General features: G+C 42.9%; 1 protein-coding gene across 5 annotated transcripts in view; it reads left to right on the top strand.

Moving 5' to 3' along the window:
- Positions 1 to 12,058, top strand: part of LOC101165132 (uncharacterized) — a 45,180-nt gene extending 33,122 nt beyond the window's left edge. For 2 of the 5 annotated variants that reach the window (XM_078944130.1, XM_078944133.1), the window contains 8 exons: positions 274 to 305; positions 1,773 to 1,815; positions 2,731 to 2,844; positions 4,845 to 5,003; positions 5,079 to 5,161; positions 8,820 to 8,961; positions 10,836 to 11,018; positions 11,093 to 12,058. In XM_078944130.1, coding sequence (XP_078800256.1) covers positions 274 to 305; positions 1,773 to 1,815; positions 2,731 to 2,844; positions 4,845 to 5,003; positions 5,079 to 5,161; positions 8,820 to 8,961; positions 10,836 to 11,018; positions 11,093 to 11,172 — 836 coding nt within the window. In that variant the 3' untranslated portion in view covers positions 11,173 to 12,058. Of the gene's footprint in view, positions 1 to 273; positions 306 to 1,772; positions 1,816 to 2,730; positions 2,845 to 4,844; positions 5,004 to 5,078; positions 5,162 to 8,819; positions 8,962 to 10,835; positions 11,019 to 11,092 lie in introns of those variants that run through there. The other 3 variants (XR_013654757.1, XM_078944131.1, XM_078944132.1) reach the window with 3 other exon arrangements.
- Positions 12,059 to 21,201: the final 9,143 nt, after the last annotated feature.

Below are 21,201 nucleotides of genomic sequence, written 5' to 3'. Positions count from 1 at the left end.
GTTCATCTGGTCTATTTGAGAACAATCTAACAAGGGGGTTGTTGACTGTGAATGACGTGTTGCTTGAGATCATCCAGAGAAGTTTTGGGTCCAAACATCACAGCTTCTGTCTTCTCCTCTTTAAGATTGAACATTTTAAGACAAAACTTTTTTCAGCAGGAAACATTGATGGATGAATGTCGGCTGCTGGTGGTCCATCGTCTCCTGTCTGCAGGGACTACAGAAAGAAACTTAGTGACTGACCAATTCTCCATTTTTTCCTCTGTTCTGGAGGCGGTAACCCATGCCAGCCCAACCCGTGTGGGCAGTAGCGGTTTTAGGCACGGGCCATACGGGCGATCGCCCGGGGCGGAAAAATGACGGAGGGGCGGCGCCAGCGGCTCAGCTCTTGTAAAATACTTTATGCATCACTATTGGTTTACTTATATCACAGAGTTTGTAACAGCCTGAAACCTGGCGGCGCCCCCGCCCCGCAGCTGCGCTCCCTGCTGTCTTTGAGAAGTAGACGCAAATGTGTGTGAGAAGGAGAGGGGGCGCGGGGTGAAGAAGGAGAAGGGAGGGGGCGCGGGGTGAAGGGTGCAGGCTGGATCTTCTTCCAGGGGGGCAACGGTCGCGGGCCGCGGCTCAGTGCTGGATGAAAAAATAAAAATAAAAATTGCGCCGCCATGTAGCGAATTGGCGCCCCTGGGTGCAGCTGCACGCGCTCCTGCTGGAAATGTTTGACGAACGGGAGGGGGGGGCTGCGGGTATAAAAAAAGTATAAAAAAATCATGCTTTTTTGGTTATTTCAAATAAAAAATGGGAAAAAAAAAAAAATTCTTCACTTAGATGACAGTTGGTTTAGTCGACAGACTTGATACCTATGTCAGGACATTTATGCTAAATGCAAAAACATCTAAAATATGGAGAAAAAAGGTCAAAGCTGGTGCCCAATTTAGAAAGAAAGGAGAAGAAGAGGAGAAAAGAGACAAAGAAAAGGTTATTATCGCATAGCTAGATGCACGTTTTCTAAATTCGAATGCTACCTGCCCTACAACGACAACGTTGCAGAGGAAAAATCTCTTGTTTGGTCTATCATGACCAAAACTGAAGTAGGCCCAAATATTGCAAATAACGTCATTTTTAAGATATTTATTCTTAAATGTTTGCTCTGCCTTAACTTGTAACATTAGTTATGATTCGTGTGTCTGTCTGCTCTGCTGTAACACAAAGTTTTTGTTGTGTTTTATTGTTGTATATTAGTTCATAATGTTAAATAAGCTGTGATGGTAGCATGCTGCTGCTGCTGCAGCTGCTGCTGCTGCTGCTGCTGATGCTGCTGCTGCTGATGCTGCTGCTGCTGATGCTGCTGCTGCTGATGCTGCTGCTGTTAGCTTTTCAAAACTCCAGTTGATCAAGTCATACCTGAGATCACCAATGTCTCAGGAGCAACTCACTAACCTGCTGTTGTTAGTATCAATCATTCAGGGGGGGAGCAGATTTCATATGATGACGTTATTGACAAGCTTGCATCAGGAAGGCCACAAAGGTTAGGTTTTAGTTAGTGTTTTCTGTTCTTAGTGCTGCAGTTACATTTATTCTAGTGTATTATTAGTGTGATTTGTAGTTTATAATATTTATTTCAGATTGTTTGTGTTTATTAAATATTTCCTAACTGTATTTTCAGTTACAATAAATGGACAAAGTGACTCTATGGGGGGGGGGGGGGGGGGGGGCTAGAGGAGGGCCTCGCCCGGGGAGTAATTCAGGGTAGAACCGCCACTGCGTGTGGGAACAGTTCGTGTGTGGTGGAGGACGGAGCTGCTGTGTGCCTCTGTGAGTCCTGGGTTCGCTTCGCTGCCTGGCTTAGCATCCGACCTGCTCTGTGCATTCACAAGTGCTGTTCATAACTGTGGATTGTCAGAATAGATTCATTTGAAGGATTTTTGCTTTAAAGTGAAGCAGTGAAGCTTCATGTTTACTCTGGAATCGACTGCTGTCCTTTGGGCTTTCTGTTTTCCTTCATTCATTTGCCTTTTTGTCTGTATGTGTTGGTGTTCTTTCTGCAATGAAGAAATGTGAAGCTTGTCTCAGCCTAGTTTTTGGTGTGCCTCATCCTCCTCCTCCTCCTTCTTTCTGGTCTCTTCCGTTTACTAACGTCATGCCAGCTTCTTTGCTTCTCTGTTTACTAGTATTGAACACCTTTCAAAAGCGTGCCATGGTGTCCTCATGTTGAGACGGCATGAAAAATATCAACAAAAGCCGGTTTAACAAAATCAAGATTCCAGATGATGAAAGTGAGACATGTCATAAAGTATTTGTCGACTCCACAGAAACTTCTGCAGGTTTAGTCTGTCAGACCTGAGCAGCTCTTTCAGAAAAGGAACCTGGTTTCACTCTGAGGAGGCTTTGCTGCTGAGTCCTCATGTCTTCTGGGTTTCCGGTTTGAAAATGCTGGTTTCAGGTGGATCCATGGCTGCATGATGATTGTGTTTTCATTTTATGGCAGAACGTCTCGCTTTCAGCATCTGTTGAGTGTCTCCGGAGTTGCTTGTGGATCCCACAGTGAGTTCCTGCAGCGGTGGAGGATGCCGCTCAGAGCCGGGATCCTGTGGAATCTAAAGCTGCTGCCTTTTTTGTCTTGCTGCTTTGCTCTGAACTGTGGTGGTCCTGTAGTCACAGATCCACAGACCCTCTGCTGCCAGCATGTCCCCCCCCACGCTAAAACAGCAGCATCATCTGTTTTTGCAGACTTAGATGTGTGCCACCCCAACCCCTGTGCCAACGGAGCCACGTGCGTGGAGAGCGCAGACTCTTTCAGATGCTTATGCCTGCCCAGCTATGGAGGGGAGCGGTGCGATGTGGGTACGAGTTCAGTTTCAGCCAACACTAACACCCGCTTCGGTTTCTGGATCAAGCAAGTGCATGAGAGCTTCATCTGAGCTGGAGGGTCACATCACTCAAACTACAAAACAGGTTTTGGCTGCTGGCCTCTAAAAAACAGCAGTTTGAGGTTTGCTCTGCGTCTGGAGGATCTGCAGATGATCAGCAGCAGGAAATGAGATGAGATCGCCATCTTTAATGTAAAGCATGGTTTTCAAATGATAGAGGCCTCTTTAACTGTAATGATTGGAATGGCAGGAGATACCAGGTGAAGTGAGGCAGCTTTGTGACGACACCCATAGAAAACAGTTTACTTCTAGTTCCAACAACATGAAGTCCAGTTTCCCTTTTTTTCTAGGTACATACACCGTCAGGTTGGAGTCGGACAACATCAATAAGCAGTGATTGGCCGAGTCAGACTGAGTCTGTAAATAACTCAACTAAGAGATAGAAAACACTTAGTCAAAACCATTTAAAGACATGATCTGAGACTGAACAGACTTATGACATCACGAACATGAAGTGAGATCAGCCTCAAAAGAACAAGACGGCAGATCTCTGAGCACCAAACTTGGCATTGCGTCAATTAAAAAGGACACCATCTATACGTCACTACCAAATCTGCGGCCCTGATTGGTCAAAGTTAAACTAGGTAATCTTTCAACATGCGTTTTGCATATACAACTTGCGTAGCGATTTTTGAATGCAGGAGTCTGAAAAGCACATTTATAGAGACTTTACATTGGAATTGGTTGCTTGAACGCGCGTTGCCGAGGGCGGTGTGAGCGTAGCTTTAGAAAGAGACACACAGTGGTAGAAAAGAGGAAAGTTTTAGTATTTTATGGCAAATAACTAGTAAACTGTGTGTACTTGTACTGGACTTTACTGCCTTCTGAGAGACCCAAAGCACCTTACAGTCACAGACCCATTTACCCATTCACACACTGATGGCGGGGCTGCTGACGAACACTGGTGCCAACCTGTGGGGTTCAGTGTCTTGCCCAAGTACACTTCAACACATCAGCCTGCAGGGTGGGAACCAAACCAGTGATCTTCTGATCAGAGGTTGACCACTCTACTCTGGCCCCCCATATTTCTTAGCAAACATTTGTTGGAAAAATTCTCCACCAGACACAAAAAGATGGTTTGTATTTTGATCTGTTGAACTTTCTGTAGATCTGATGATTTCTCCATTTCAGAGAGTTTATATAAAATGAGTCGGGATAAAGGAACAACCGATCTAAAGACAAATCTAGCAGCAGACTGTGTCTCAGTGCCTCTGTCTGCTGGGGTTTCATCAGCTACAGATTACTTGATATACTTTTACAGACTTCATAATCTAACGAAGCCTCTGAGCTCCAACTTCGTCACACTTATTTATAAATGACGAGAGTAATGTCAAAATAATTTATTATAAACTTTGTAAAAATTCACAACAAGTCAGAGTGTGGCTGCAGACCTTCATCCATTGGTTCAAGAACACAAACCCAGATTTAAAAACCGACAGAGCAGATCAGAGCAGGAACATCTGAATGAAAAAGAAGAGTTTCTAAAAGCAGCACAGCAACGTCTGAAGACATCATGCTTAAAGTGCGCTCTTACATTTGAAAAATACACGCTTAATTAAAGATGTAGATCTCATCCACGACGAGCAACACCTGCTGGTTTTCCAGAAATCCTGCCTCACCTGCTGCTGATTACTCGATCAGGTGTGTTTAGCCAATGAGGAACTTCGATGACAGGTTGGTTGAAAAACATGTAGGACAATATCCATGGAGTCTTGGAATTGGACATCCCTGTGTTTAGAGGAGAGATTTCCAATTCCAAGACTCGACGGAAATTGAAAAGGAATAACAGCTCAGAGGTTTCACTAAGACTGTGTGGAGTCACGCTCTGGAACATGGCTACTTTGGTTGGAGCTTGTGTGTGAACCAAAATCTGACCTGAGACTTCAGATGTTGTGTTTGTTGTGGGGGCTGCAGATGAGCAGCACTGTGCCGAAGGCTGGACCAAGTTTCAGGGGAACTGCTACCTGCACGTCTCTAAGCGAGAGACCTGGCCGGGGGCGGAGCAACACTGCAGAAGCCTGAACGCTCACCTCGTCAGCATCATCACACCTGAGGAGCAGCAGTTTGTCAACGGTGAGCGTTTGGCCTTCATGCATACACCTGTGAGGAGACAACATGATGAAAGCCTCCTACCTTCTTCCTCCTCAGCAAACGCAAAAGCCTACCAGTGGATCGGCCTAAACGACAGAACTGTGGAGAACGACTTCCACTGGACCGACTGCACTCCCGTGGTGAGGCCACAACCAGTCTTCATGGTGCACTTTGAGTAAAACTCCAAGGGCCTCATTTATAAAACTTTGCGTAGGATTTGCGTCAGAAGTGGCGTACGGATGAAACAAATGACGTGCGTACGCACAGAAATGTTCGGATTTATAAAACCGTGCGCACGCACATCCTACGCATCTTTCCCTTAATAAATCACAACCAAATCTAAATGCAGCGCAGCTTTTGCGGCTTCATGACACGCCCATAGTTGCCCATAAATGGTCTGTGAAACGCCCACAAATGAATATTCATTGATTGCGAAACCATGGCAAACACAGAGAGGAAATCAAAAAAACGGAACTTCACTCGATGTGAAGTAGAAGTTATCGTTGGCGAGGTGGAAAAGAGGAGAAAATGTTGTTTGGAGGGCACAGTGTGGGCATTATTAATGCCAAAAAGGCACGTGAGCGGCAAACGGTGGCAGACGCCGTAAATGCTGTAGCCTCACAACCTCGGACCGTGGCTGAAATAAAGAAGAAATGGTCGGACATCGAAGTCGAGGCAAAAGAACGTCCAGCGCTGCATCGCCAGAGTGTGTCTGCCACGGGGGGGACACCAGAGCTGACCCCTCTTGATGAGAGACTGGCGGCAATAATTGGGGAATTCCTTTTAAGTGGAGCGGTGACTGAGGCGGAGGGGGACACGACGGGCCAGATGCACCGGGTGACACCCCCCCCAAAAGCTCCAACAGGACGGCTCGAGGAAGTGGGAACCGGCTCATAAGCCACTCGTCCTCGTTTTCCAGCAAGTCTTCTTGCTGTCTAAAGATGCGTTCACTCTGAGGTCTTCCATTTGCCACATCTTCTAAGAGCGCAAGATCAGCCATTGTGCGTCATTACGCATTGTGATGGGGCATTTTATTTCCCTCCATTTAATAGGCTCCGTGCACGAAAGTAAGGAGTTCTACTTCCGCCGCCTTGAGTGTGAGGCCGACCATTTCCGGCTTGCGACTTCTATAGCGGCGACACAGCAGATTTTGATTGCGAAAGATGGCATATTTCACCCGTTTTCTACAAGGTCTCCCAAAATCGACGTGAACGACATCTACAGGATTGTCGACCAGTGCGTGGTTACATGGGCAAAATATCGTGTCTAAAATATATAGCGTCGAAAATACCGAAAGGAAATGTGTCCCGTTGTACTGTAGACAAACCTGTGCTGTCACATATGCAGCAGCTCGGTAATATACGAGGCGATCTTCCAAACGTGCTTTTATTAATTTTATGAATATTATGAAGTGCCTGTTCGCTCATCATTTTATATTTAATCCTTGTGGTCAGTGCTTTTTTTTGTGGAAGAAGAACAGAACTGAAGAACAACCCAGGGTTAGGATAGGCTAACAACACGGGCTAACAACATTAGCCTTTTGATGGACACAATATCCAGGACAAACCATGTGGGAAACGCTGCAATCTGCATCCTGGCTGCACGTAAATGATCAGCCTTTATTTGTCGGGGCACAATTAGATACACAATTCCATGTGTCGTGATTTTTTTGAACAGTTTCTAAGGACTGAGCGGCATTTCTGCTCTGAAAAGCTCACACACACTGTGTGCTCTGCTCTGTCCTCGCGAGTCTGGCAGCCGCTAACCCAGAGCGGCGGTTCGGCTCGCAGTCCGAATTCTCACACATAACAAAACTCACACGTAACAAAGCACCCTCCCCTCAAACACATTAATAAATCCGGCTGCTCTGCTCAGAGAGGTTCACTCGGTCCACTGGCACCGGAGCCCGAACGCAGAGCTCGGATGCCGGGTCCAGACCTCAGAGGACACGCATCCCCCCCCCCCCCCCCCCCCCCCCCCCCCCGTATCTCCCTCGTGAGGGGTGAAAGAGAGGGGAGACCCAGCGGGGCGAGAGCGGAGCGGGGCTTTACACGGGGCGTCCGCAGAGCCGCTGGTCGGTCCCGTATGAGCTCACTAGCTTTCTCTCAGCGAAACACCGTCTATGCATGACGTAACCCAGAGCAGCAGTGACACACGATCGGAATGACCGTTTACATGAACAACGATCGGTATACCCAGCTATCTCGATCGGAAAGAAATTTTGATCCGAACGAGTCTGACCGGGGCAAAGTATTCCGAACGGCGTGTTTACATGACACATTTTCTTTCCGATTGCTGCAAATACGAAACACGACTCGTCTTGCTTTGGGTGAAGTCCTCCCGCCGTGTTCACCATCCATTCGGCTCTCACCGACACATATACTGGAAAGCTTATATTAGTACTGTTGTACTTTGACAAATTCGCACACGGGTACACAACAATGTTGTGATGTCTTTGTCACGCGTTGAAACAACAAACGCCTTTCTTTTACCCGAAATCCGCTCCTATTTACTCAAATCTAGCAACTCAACAAAACTCCCCACAACAATAACACGACCAACAGGAAGTTGTCGGCCTCACACTCGAAACACGGAAGTTAACCGGAAGTTCTATCGTGCACGTAGGCTATTAATCATCGAAATTGTTCAGCGCAAATGTAATTTCTTGTTGCTTTCTGAATGGTTGAGACATACGCCATACATTGTTTTATCAAAAATAAAACAAACTAAAGGCATATGCATGAATACCATAATTCCGAAGAAATGTTTTACTATGAAAACAACTTTCCCCAGTGGACAATTAGTACGTCTGTCCGTCCGTCCGCACGCCCGCACCTATATCTGCTCCGCCAGACGGACACATTAACGATAGATATCAGTTTTATACATTATTTCGTTCTGTTAACTATATTATTTATGAGGATGAATTGCACAACATGCCAATATTGTAGAACATATTTCACTTTTCTTTTTGCAAATAAGTGCTCATTTGATTTTCTGTTGTAATTTTCGTTTGATTTTTTTTTTGTTTGTTTCACTGCTGATCGATCAAACGGGTGTTCGTGTAGGCTGTTCATTGTAAGACTTGCTTTGTGAAGTCTTCATGTTATTTCTGACAGGCAGTATTGTCATTTTCACTTTCACGTGTTTCTTCCATCTGCCGACGGTGTCGCCGTTTCTCATTTCACCCGTTTTTGTGCGTACGCCTGGGTCAGAGCTTGAGTGAAGGACCGCACATTTTCCCGTCAAGTTTGCTTTTTATAAATCTCAACTATTGCGTACAGAGTGGCGTAGGCCTTCTTTTGTGCGTACGCAACGTTTATAAATGAGGCCCCAAGTCTCCACATTTGTTCAAAATGACATACAAAGGATTCAAGTTTTCTTCAGTCTGCAGGCAAACTGGACTGAATGAATTAGTGTCTGATTGCAGACTGCTCACTGACCTGGCAACTCGCTGCCTCATCAGTTTTTCCTGGTGTGTGCAGAGGCGTGTTTGTTCGTCTCCTCTGAGCTCCTGTTTGACATGAAAGCAGCCGGTTGTTCACAACACGCTGCATCACTCCAGAATAAATGCTGATCACCTCCGTTCATAAACATAACCTCAGCCTCTCCACACCGAACATATTCAACACCAGACAGCTGCAACAACAGCAGGTGAGCCTCCGCACAGAGGTTTCCACACCGCAGAGCGGCTTCCAGGAGGTGTGCAGCAAAACAACTGCAGCACAACGCTGGTTTGCTTTCACTCACCTGGAAACAGGTGTTCATCTCATGTTGCAATCATTCCTGTCTCCTCAGCAATACCAGAACTGGAAGCAGAACCAGCCGGACAACTACGGCTCTGGAGAAAACTGTGTGGTGATGATTTGGCTCAAGAACGGCCTGTGGAACGATGAGCCCTGCCACTACCACCTGCCATTCACTTGCAAAAAAGGCCCAGGTTTGTCTGCTATAACTTCTGCCCAAACGATGGAAAACTTCCATTTTCTTTATGGCCAATGACCATCAGGCAGGATAACCCCGTTTTCTGAACTCTTTTCATTTTCTGTAAATGTGCTAAGTGAGTTAAATGTCGTATTATGCCTGTTTAGCACTCAGTCTGGCTCGTAAATCAGGTGCTACTTGTTTGCGCACACAAACTCTCAATAATGTTGTGTAGCAGCTTCATACATTATATCGCTCTGGGTGATGTCACTGCAGTCTGGCAGTGCTGATCTTGCTTTTAAGACCCATAATCTCTTGTCTCTGATTTCCAGCTTGTCCTGCCTCCCTCTGAGTTTGGGAGGGGGGTTAAGGTTCTGGTTCATGTTTGTTAAATCAAGTGTGTTTCCACCTGGCCGTTGTGCTTACAGAGTTTAGGTTGAACAGCTGGGAGACTCAATAGAAAGACATCATCAGCTGTTCTGGTGATTTTAGGGTAATTCTTGCCTCCGCAGACGTTACACAGCTCTGCTGAGGCCTCCTTCATATGATGGAACATTTAGTGTCACAATGACAACCGTCAGGCCCTGTGTAATGTCAAAATGGCCCCCATTTACAGTCAAAAACTCAGAAAGTGGTGAGCAATGTGTAGAAACCTCCACGGCTTTAGGAACTGTAAGTAGTTGATGTAAACAACCAGGTCTCCCATTGTCTGTCTACTATGGTGTTAGCTCCTAAAGCTGGATTGTGGTTTCTGTGATGGTTTTGTTCAGTGAGGACTGTAAAACTGAGACTCAGCAGTTTCTCGTGCTGCAGAAGATCTCCACAGTCATTGGGAGTTGGGTCATCTAGACCCACTAGACAGTGCTCTGAACCTTTTTTCTTCAATGATTTGTGATCTTCACTGGTGTCCATGGATTACATGAAATCTTTCCACCTTTATCATGGTAGGGAGAACACGTCAATGCAAGGGTGGGGTCATCTAAGATAACACAAGGGATAAATGAGAACTGGGCTGAGTGAGTCCTCCCCCTGGCGTTTCAAACAGGAAGTGCCTACAAGAAGCTAACATCCTATAGACTTCTATAGAGAAATAAACAACTATTAATCAGTCAATCTATTGATCAGAATAACAATTCTGGATCTTAACCCTCCTTTTTTAAACATGTTCTTGATAATCGTGTTTTCTTTTATATGTTTTCTTTATTTCAAGTTATTAAAGTTATGAACTGACCAATCAGATGCCTAAACAATGTGGTACCCCCACCTTGAACATTCAAAACACTTGATAGATTTTGACAGGTGTTGCCATAGAAACGATTCAGACTGACATGGACCAATCACTGCGTACTGACTGACTTCTTCTGGCTCCAACATGTCGGCGTCTGTGTTGCGGAAAATGGCAACTGAATTGGCTTGATGTGGTTGGAACCGGAGGTAAACCGTTTACTCAGTCCAGGTCTCTTTTACAGTGATGTGGTTTTGTCCACAGCCTGACTGGCATTTCTCTCACAGACTGTTTGTGTTAACTTGGATAAATGTATTCATGATGGGGAGTTTGGCTTCATGCTCGTCCAGATGTTTTGAAAATGAGGACTTCTAAAGTAAATTCGTCACTGAGGAGGTGGAATCACGGTTCACCTTGAAAAAAAAACGAGGTTGGGTGCAAACAGGTCGTGTAAAAGGTTTCCGAATCTGTAAATCAAATGAAACCACATCAAACTTTTTGGAAGAATCAGATCTGGAACACATAAAGTGGTAATTTGGTGGATTGTTTCTAGGTGTCTACATGCACGGCCCTGAGACCATGACACTAACGAACAGACTCTGTAATGACCACACTAAGCAGAAATGCTTCAGCTTTTAATGCAGCTAGAATGTGTCTGTGCTCAGTTTCATGCGGAGAACCCCCACATGTGGTAAACGCTGTGATGTTTGGGAGGAAAAGGCTGGAATATCCTGTCAGGTCCATCGTGCGTTATCAGTGCAACCCCGGGTTCAGGCAGCGGCACTCGCCAGTGATCCGCTGTCAGGCAGACGGGCTCTGGGAGACACCGCGGGTGGAGTGTGTCGATGGTGAGTCCTGCAGTCTAAAGTAAAACCGCACAGCCGTTCTGTCTTATGACTGCTGCTGCGCTTTCGTCCCATAGCGAAGGCCCGGACAAGAGCAGGGGCTGGGATTATCAGGAGGCTCCCGTCAGCGACGCAAGGAACTGCTCGGTCTTCATAAAGAGCACTGGATGAACCCCAAAACTATGGTCTTATTCAAAAGAAACGACCCAAGGAATGCACAAGCTGAAAGGTCTGCATCACCCCGACATGCGGGCATGGACCGAATCCCTCCCTCTATATATATTTGTAATAGCTGTATTGGTCCTGCATGTTGAGCGTGCAGGTGGAGCTCTGCATGCAGAGCTGCAGGTGTAACATCCGTCCGTCTGACTGCAGGCACACACAAATACAGAGACAGGATCCTGGATTTATTTTGAGGACGAACTGAGCAAGAGAGACAAAGAAAAGCTTTCTTCCATTCCTTCTTCTCATCTCCTAACACTGAAGCATTTACAGAATCTTCCAGACAAATGTGGGTGGGGGGCACTGTAAGCTGATGTGCTGTAAAAGAGTGTGATGGAAAGTGCAAGCATCTGTGCACAAACGCTGAACAATCAGAGGCCCCCCATCCCTGAGCCTGGATGACTGCTGACTCAACAAAAACCATCTGATAGCAGGTGGAAGCCAGAAAATGTGAGCATACTTTCAGTGGGACAGTTGCAGGGGTGAAGCTTGTTTCCGGACCTCCCAGCCTGATGATGGTGGTGGTGGTGTGTGTGTGTGTGTGTGTGGGGGGGGGGGGGGGGGGGGGGTCTACAGACACGAAGCACTCTGCAGGTCTGAACATTTGTCAAAAGAAGTCTGGCTCAGTTTCTGCCTTCTGTGTGCTTCTCTGTGGAGTTCCTCCTGCATCCGAGTGCGTTTTCTTTTTTGTGAGGACAGCTGGAGAACACCAGGAAGGTCCTGATCTGCTTTATTCCCTAAAGAATGTTTGTAAAGCCCATTATTTTAATGTTTGTTTGCAATTGTGAATAAAGTATTGGCTCTTTGAGATTTCATTTTAATACCACTGATCCAGAGATCAATATGTTCTTCCCCTGTCGAACCCTTCAGGTTCCACCCTGCCTTCTTCTCACAGGTTTGTGCCACATTTCGGATTTTTTTACGGATCCAAACTTGTTTCTCCGTCAGATCAGCAGAGCTTCAGACCATCCATGTATCATGTTCTGAGCCGCTGTGTGAGGCTTCGGTCCCATCAAACGTATTTTCCCTTTGGTCACAGAGCTCTCAGAAGAAAAGGGGTGGAGCGTTGCTCTAACAAGTCAGAACCTAAATGAACAACTAGTAAAAGTAGATTCTTGGTTCAAATGCAATAAATTGTCATTAAACACTAGCAAAACCTTTTTTATCATATTCCACAAATCCAGACACAAATCCACCTACAGGAAATTAAACATAAATATAGATGGGCGATCTCTACAAAAGGTGGACTCAATAAAATTTCTTGGAATCCATTTAGATCAATTCATAAATTTAAAAAAACACATGAACTACTTAAAAAATTATCCAAATTTGTTGGTTTATTCTATAAGATTCGGCACATGCTCCCATCAGATGCATTGCTAACATTGTACAGATCCCTGTTTGAGCCCCACCTGAATTACTGTAACATCATATGGAATAACACATACTCTACCTACACGGCAAAACTCCAGATTACACAAAAGAAAGCAATAAGAGCAATAGCCTGGTCCATGCCAAATTCTCCAACGGATCCACTCTTCCACAGATACAGCCTCCTTAAGTTACCAGAACTCAACACGTATCACAATGCATGCACAATGTACAGTGTTGTTTATAATCTAAATAGTCGTTTGTGTGACCTCATACCACTTTTTCCGCCCTCTTATCACCATGACACCAGGGGAAAGCATATGCTAAAAGGCAAAAACAGAAAGTTTCAATGCACAAGCTTCTCTGTCTGTACTAGAGGTCCATAAACTTGGAATACATTAGACAATGACATTAAACAGTCTGCTAGAATATACATGTTTAAAAGTAAACTGAAATTGCTATTATTGTCAACATACTGTACAGATGCTGCTCCGACCGAAACCACCTATTAACGTGTTCGTGATTTCTCTCTGTTTGTTGACACTTATATAGCCACACGCCTGAGTTGATGTTGTTCGAATTCATTGTTCCATTGTCCAACGCTTTCCACTATATTACCATCATTTTCTCATATTATTATTGTATTTTATTTATATAATTATTTTCTTTTCCTTTTCTTTTCTTTGTTCTTCCGCCACTCATCTTCTGTACTTTTATGCTTGTTTAATATGCTAGACCCCTAATAATAAGCAGCTGCTTTGGGGATGTCCATTTTTTCCACATTCTGTATTGTGAGGGGATTTGTTTGCTTTTGACACGTTGTGGAAAAATAAAAATAAACTAAGTAAATAACTAACTAACTAATACTCAGAGGTTCCCGTTCACCCAGGATCACACTGACAGACATGAAGCAGAACCCATGCTGCAGTCACCAAAGATGAGAACAAAGATGAGCAGCAATACGTTTATATGGCATTGATGCACTGACTTCAGTACATAAACGTGTACATACGTGAACATCAGTCAGGTCACAGCCTTGTTGGGACATGGTGGCCGTCCAACTACTACATCCATCTTAACAAGAATGTTTGAAAATTAGTCATGTATGTTTTGGCCCACTGCAGCCGTTTCTGCAGGGGGTAGAAGGTCTCCGTAGAACTGCAAGCCTCTGGAGGATCCTACACCAGCAGCTTCAAATATCTGCTTGCTGCTTTGTGATGGTATTTCAGCTGCTGCTCTCTTAATCCCATGGATTTGTCTGACAGAAACCTTCCACATTCTGCCTTTATCTGCACCAACCTGTGAATCAGCCACAAATATTTTAATAATATGAAGATCATGCTTACGTTTTCCTGAAATGTCTAAGGTTTGCATATCTAGTCCAAGGCATTGGAGTTTGAGGAGTCTTTTGCAAGGGAGAAAGAGTACTTATGGATTGGTTATTAATTTTTAAGAAGTACCAGGCTACTGAAGAGAATGTCGTGTTTTAATTTATATTTTACAGTCTGGTTAGGTAGTTCCCCACACCAACTCCCAGTCCGACACAGGAAGTGGCAGAAATGCACCTTGACATTGGGGCCTCTCGCCATTTAAAAAACAAGTTGTTCTATCTGACTAATTTGTCTTACCAGGAGTGTCAAACTATTGCATGAATCTTATTTGAAACGATAACTATTACGTATTCTGTAAAGGATAAAGCCAGTCTTTTATCAGAAATTAAATTACGAGAAAAATGCCTGATCCCGTCAAACTGTGACTTCCACAAAGTTCATTAACTTATACGTTGCATTATCATCCTTATACCATGGTCACTTATGAGAAATATTAAATCAATCATTAGTACTTAAATCTTGTTTTTTTCAGTGTGACGGGTTGTTGTGGTAGCAGTGACCATGCCTGCTGTACCTTTGCTCTGCAGCAGACTCTACACAACAGAGAGAGGTGGGATGTATCCTAATCATCAGGAGAAGTTTAAAAACGCCACTCCACTGAAAATCCAGTTTTCTGTGTTTTTATCATACTCTTGTTGCATTTTCTCATGATGGAGGACATTTAAAAGGCGTTTTGGCTTAAAATTGCATTCTGAGTAAATGGTGGTGAATCAGGAGCAGATGAAAAACTGTTCAGACGCGGCAACTGAAATGATCGGGCCACCAGCTTCCTGCTCTGCTCCATTCCGATGCCTCCACTGTCAGACAAATAGATCCCAGAACGTCTTTGTTTTCCTCGCGGGGGCCTCACAGTTGTTCATCGAAATGACAAAAGGAAAAAATTCAGAGTGACAAGATCAGCTGACAAGAAGTCACACAACAACCAACAACTGAACACAACAAACCAAAAAGAGGTCACCTAAAACAAACTGAGCTCAGGCTCAGATGTCTGAGTGTTTCCATGGAAACAGGTCTGGAATTATGAAGTCAGCTAAAAAGGCTCTGTCAGAACCCCGCCCTCTCAGCACCATGAATCTGCTCTTTCTGCTCTGAGTGGGCGGAGCCCCTTAAGTCATCAGGGATCAGGTTAAAACTACATTTAGACTCTTGAGTCCATTCAGGTTGTTTTTCTTTTCTCATTTTTTTCACAGTCCCAGATTCCTTCAAGGGAACGACTGTGGATCCAAAGCTCCACCCACTCCTCAACCACACATTTTGACTGAGGTCATGCGGAAACGGTGATGGACGGCAGGCTTTTGTGGTTTCTCCTCGCAAAAAACTGAACTGGGTAAAACTCCTGTTTGTAGTTTGACCTGCTGAAGATGTTTTTTCCCCCCAAAACTGCCCTTCAGATTCTGAAAACACGACCTCACATGATGAGGTCAGCATGTTCAAACCTCCCAGGGTCAGTCTTGGATTCATGTTGAATTTCAGGCTTTTTGATTGGAACAGTTTAAACCAGCCTGCCCCACACACCCATACTGACAGCGAGGCTCTCATTGAGACAAAAAAGAAAAAAGAAAAAGAGCAGCACCCTACAAAATAAAATAGCATCTTTTTTATGAAAAACGAAAACACAAAGGGGAAAAAGATAAGCTCTGTTCAAAACCATGAAGACAAACCATTTCAACAGGTGGGAATGAAACAAACCACATAACGAAAATAAAAATGACCTCTGTGGGCTTCCATACTGCCTCCTTGTTGACAGAAAATCTGGCAACATCCAAAGTAACCATGCAGTCAAAACGGATAAATAAGTTCCCTAGAGCTTAGTTGTTTCTCCCTGCTTTTACTTTCTGAAATAAAACTGACAAATGATGAAATATTTAACAAAAACTATTTAATTTAACATCTCTTTTGGAAATTGTCTACTAAATCCAAACTGTAAAAATGTTTGTAGAACAAAGCAGCAGATGTGTTGTGAGCTACTGTTAGCTTGAGCATCTCATGAAGAGAAATACTAGAACTCACTCAGCAGAGCAGTATGGTAACGCTTTCTTTTACAGTACAGTACTTACAGTGTACTTAAGTGGTATTTACATGGTACTTATTGTGTAACTACTGGGTACTTTCAGGGTATTTACATGGTACTTTTAATGGAATTTACTGGGTACTTACAGGGTGCTTACATGGTACTTTTTTATGGGACTTACTGGGTACTTACATGGTACTTTTTTGTGTCTACTCTGTACTTACATGGTACTGTGTATTTATGTGGTACTATTTGGTTTATACTTATGTGGTACATACTGGTTATTTTTAATATACTGACTGGGTATTTACATGTTGGGCAAAGGTGTCTTTTGTGGTACTTACCACATGTAAGAACAAGGTAAGTACAAATAAAGTACCTTGACCTTTAGGTCTGCATTTGTATGTTTCATGGTATTTACCACAGAAACTACCCCTTGAGTACAATGAATAGGGACTGTAAAAAAAAATCAGCCCTATTTCCACTCTATTACTTGGTACTTGCAGTAGTAAGTACTGAATATGTTCACGTATTACCTTCCCGTACAGTGCACATGTGACAGACAGGGCTGTGGGTGGTAGTTTGTCCCTCATGGTGTTCCATAGATGAACATTCATGGCCAGCACCTGTCTGTTGAGCTGTGATTGGCTCACAAGGCTGATAAATAGCAGCAGTGGGAGTTCCATCTAGGTGCTGGTTTCCTGGTTTGGCCTTGGTGGGTGAGCTTGACATGTGGACCTTTTTTACTAAAGCTTTTAATCATTTGAGTCCTTTTAAAGTTTTTAAGCATTTGAGTTTGCAAGATTTTAAATTCTATTTATATTAACAGGTGGTGGCATGAGTTCTGACCCTGGGGCATGAGAGCAGAGTTGCCACTGCTGTTTTGCTTAGTGTTTTTAGTCATTTTTTTTAACGTTTTAATCAAGCTTGACACCCTTGCTTTTATCCATTTTTAAACTGTTTTTGTGCTCATTTTTAGTATCTTGGTGTCTGGACCTGGCTGAAGGTGGCTGCCTCCTCCTTTTATCCTTATGGTAGCTGGTGGGTGCCATATTTAGTATTGTGTAAGGGGGACCCCCCTGTTTTCAGCCCATAAATTAGTGGTGACCTGAAAGTATATTTTACCTATTTAATCATTTCTGTAAAAATTTTGATAGATCTATTATTTATTGCTTTGCAATGCTTGAAATCGATTAGCCTCATTTGAAACAGAATTTTTGGAGTTTGGTTTTAAGTTACAACCGGAGACCAAATCTCATTTTTGACTCAGACAAGTTGGCTGGTAGATAAATATATTACCAAATGATTCCAATATTTTACAAAGAAAAACTATAGTTGTTCTAGTTTAAGTTACAGCATCATGAAGACATCAGATGAAAACCTTTTTTTCTTAATGTGGCAATTGGTCAAAGCAGATTTAAAAAAAATAAAAAAGAGCAACAACGCCATCCCGGGTACAGGGTCTGGGGAACCCAAAGTGCTGCAACACAGGCGTGCAAGGATGGTGGAGGAGAGGTGGAGGAGATTGGCAACCAAAATAAAACACCCCACTCTGTGGCATGCACACACGTGGAAAAAAACAAAAAATATAAACTAAATCCAAACACGCTCCAATTGAGCCTTCACTGTTGTCGCCCGACACGCTCCGTCCCTGCACTCGGCCCTAAGAAAAGAAGGGGGGGGGGGGAATATAAAAATAAAATAAAGGCTTGGCAATATTGTTTGGAAGAAAAACAAAAACACAATCAATGCCCACCCTCATACCAATAACAGGTAAAAACAGCATAAATCCAGCACAGGGCGTGAAGGGCGTGACACCTCTCAGCAGTTCCCAAGTCCAATGACCATGGAGCTAAGAGGGGGTTGACGCCACTCTGTTGGCTGCAGCAGAGGCCAAGAAGATGACTGTCCGGGCTCGGAGTGCAGCCTGAAGCCCACTGGCAGGAACTGGAGAGACCAAACAAACTGATCACCTGAGCAGCGAGGACAAACTCATCCACGCCTTAAACTCACTGGGGTGTAGAGGGGAGCTCTGGATGCTAGAGATCTTTTCTACGCTACAAAAAACACAGTTTTTAAAAAAAAACCCAAAGCAGATTCACAGGGAGACAGCTTCACCTCACTTACCAAGAAGCACAGGGGGGTATTCCAGAAAGCAGGTTATGCTAGCTCCCACGGTAAGTTTGAGGCTAAGGAAGTGGATAACCTCAGCTTTCGGTTCCAGAAATGGAGGTATGTTTCAGGGTAGGTCAAGTTGCCATAGCAACTCATGCTCTGAACATAACCTGGTCTGGAGCAGGTTTAGTTGAAGGTTAGTTTGTTTACAGAGAGGTGAAGCAGCATGGCATGTCCATTTGAAGATGATTTAGTGGATGAAGAAGCTCAGATAATACTTTTTCCACCGTAAGAGGGTGATAAGACCACATACGGATGTTGGAAAAAAAACTTTATTACTTTGATCTGACTAAGTTATTTGCTTCAGTTAAGATAAATCATTTTTGTTAAGTCAGCTTAAAAATAACACGTAGTTTTCAGACAATTATTTTCCTTTCATTCAAATTAATTCAATTAAGTAGGTGTAACGTTGGTGCTGCTGTCAGAGCGGCACCGCAAGGAATTCTGGGATACAATTCCCTTTGCCTGTCTGGAGGGGTTTGGGTTTAAGTGTGAGTTTTTGACCAAATGAGTTGAGTTGTTTAGCTGTTTTACTGTGTTTTACCGTGTTTTGCCGAGTTATTTTGTCCTACTATGCTAAAGCCTCTGCACCATGAGTGAGAGGGAGGGAGAGGATGATGAATTTATATAGCACCCCTAACAAATCATAGTTTGGTTGAATAAATTTAACTCAATTACTTGCTACCAATAGAAATAATTCATTTAAGTTGACAAAATTGAATAAAACCTCAGACTACGTCTCACTGAAGTATAGCGTTTTCTTTTTTTTTCACCACGCGTTTCCATGGTGACTCCAGAAATCGGCGATCCATTGAGAATGTCTTTATCTACTTGCCGTGCACGTGCATTAACCCAGGATTACCTAGTCGAGCGTAATTACGCCAACTCATATCCGGTCTTTTGGAACCGACATACCCAGAGTAAGCAAGTTCAGGCGGATTTCAGCCAGAGTTCAGGGTTAAAGTCAGGGTAGTTTAAACATGCTTTCATTAGAAATTTGGGGACAGAAGGATTTCTGTAAATGAGTTTGAGAAACAGATCAGAAACCGAGTTTAATATATTTTGAGGAAAAGCCTTAATCATTTTATTAATATTTTCTATTTGATTTTCATTGATTTGAATAATAGATTTAATGGCTTATTTAGGGACAATTATAGAATAGGACGGATATATGAATCTTGACATGCTTTCAGTTTTAGTGAGGATAATTCTACCAAAAATGGAAAGATCTCTCTGTACCCAATTATTTAGAAGAGAGGTACATTTCTCTAGTTTTTCCCAAACATGACGTTTTTCCAGGTCTTTTGTGACTTTAGTTATATGCATTCCAAAGTATTTAACTGCGTATAAGCATTAGATAATGTACAGGGTTTAATGGGTAAGATCTCATATTTGTCTAGGTTCAGTTTGAAGCCTTGAAGCGTTTAAAAGATGTTAATAGTTTTAATTATAGGGATGTCTTCTAGATTATTTAAGAAAATTGTCGTATCGTCGGCTAGTTGGCTTATTGAAAATTCGGCATTTGCAACTGGCAGTTACCAAAGTCAGCATGTTTCATGAGCAAAGATAGCATTTCTGCTGCTGCAATAAAAAGAATAGGTGAAATGGGGAAACCTTGTTTTATACCTTTGCCAATGTCAAATCTCTGGGGCAAACAAACAGAGCTACCGGTGTCATAATAAAAGGTTATAACTACATTTCTGTAACAAAATCAGACTGCGTTTCAGAGATTATTTGGGTTAGGCCTGATTTGAGTCTGTTTGCAAATATATGGTTTAGAAGTTTATAGTCAGGATTTAAAAGGGTTATAGGCCTTAAATTATCTAGATAAGTTTGGGTCTTTACCCACCTTGAGAATAAGATTACAGCCTGTTTCACTGTATGTGTTACAGATCCATTTAGAATGACTTCTTTGAACATTTCAAAAAATTAATTTGATGTTCTCCCAGAAGAACTTTTACAAGTCAGCCCGTCACATCCTGGAGCTTTGCTGTTGGACAAAGCATTTTCTAATTCTTGCAAAGTTATTTCTGAATCACAAGAGTTTTTTTAGTTTTTTTTTTAAATTGTCATCAATCTTAGGAATCAAATCTTTAATGGACTGGAAAAATGTGACGGTGTGGGATTCAGAATAGGATGATGTGTACAGCTGGCTATAAAATGAACTTATTTCTGTGGAGATCTTTTAAGGATCAGAGCAGAATTGATTATTAATATGAGGTTTTTTTTATAGCATCCTTCTCTTGTCTCTTCTTCTCTAGATTGCAGAAATAAGATGTACTCTTTTCATAAAGCTCCACCCATTTTGCTCAGAATCTGATGAAGGCTCCTTTTGGTTTTTTAATATAAAGGTCGTCAAGGGAACACTGTTAAATGCTTCGGTGTTGTTTATCATTGTCATTAAAACGGGGCTTGGAACAAATCTGGTTTAGCTCATTTATAATTTAAGTTTCTTTTTGCTTATATATTTTTGGCTATTAATTTGCTATGTAATTTGCACAGCTACTGGCAAATTGGCGTACTTTGAATTGAAAGAATTCCCATTTGTCAGTATAGCATATAGGGATTGTATCAGCTTTTATTGTTTCTAATAGTTCAGTAATTGCACTGCAAACGTTTTCATTAGCAAGGATTGAGGAATAAAATTTCCAGTAGCCTCTTCCAAAGGATATTTTTTATTTGAGAGAGGATATTAAGTTCAATCAAACAGTGATCAGTCAGGGGAGCTGCTGAGATGCTAACATCTATTTTGTTTTGTAAAAGGTTATTTGAGACTAGCCAGAAGTCAATCTGAGATTCGAAAAGCCATTAGGTTTAAACCAAGAGAATGCTTGTTTGAGAGGTTTTTTTTATCCTCCTGGGATTAGAAACATTAACATCAAGACAGAAGTCCTGTAAGGTTGGATTGATATGCTGGGAATTCAATTTTGAGGGTAATCTATAAAGCCATTCACCACCAATTAATACGATAATTGTACAGAATTTATGATTAAGAAATTTGCTATGGTTCGCAATT

Source organism: Oryzias latipes, chromosome 3, assembly GCF_053564925.1.
Source record: "Oryzias latipes strain Hd-rR chromosome 3, Olatipes_Hd-rR_3.1".
Taxonomy (NCBI): domain Eukaryota; kingdom Metazoa; phylum Chordata; class Actinopteri; order Beloniformes; family Adrianichthyidae; genus Oryzias; species Oryzias latipes.
Note: the sequence above shows the minus strand (reverse complement) of the source record. Positions and strands in the feature narration are given on the sequence as shown.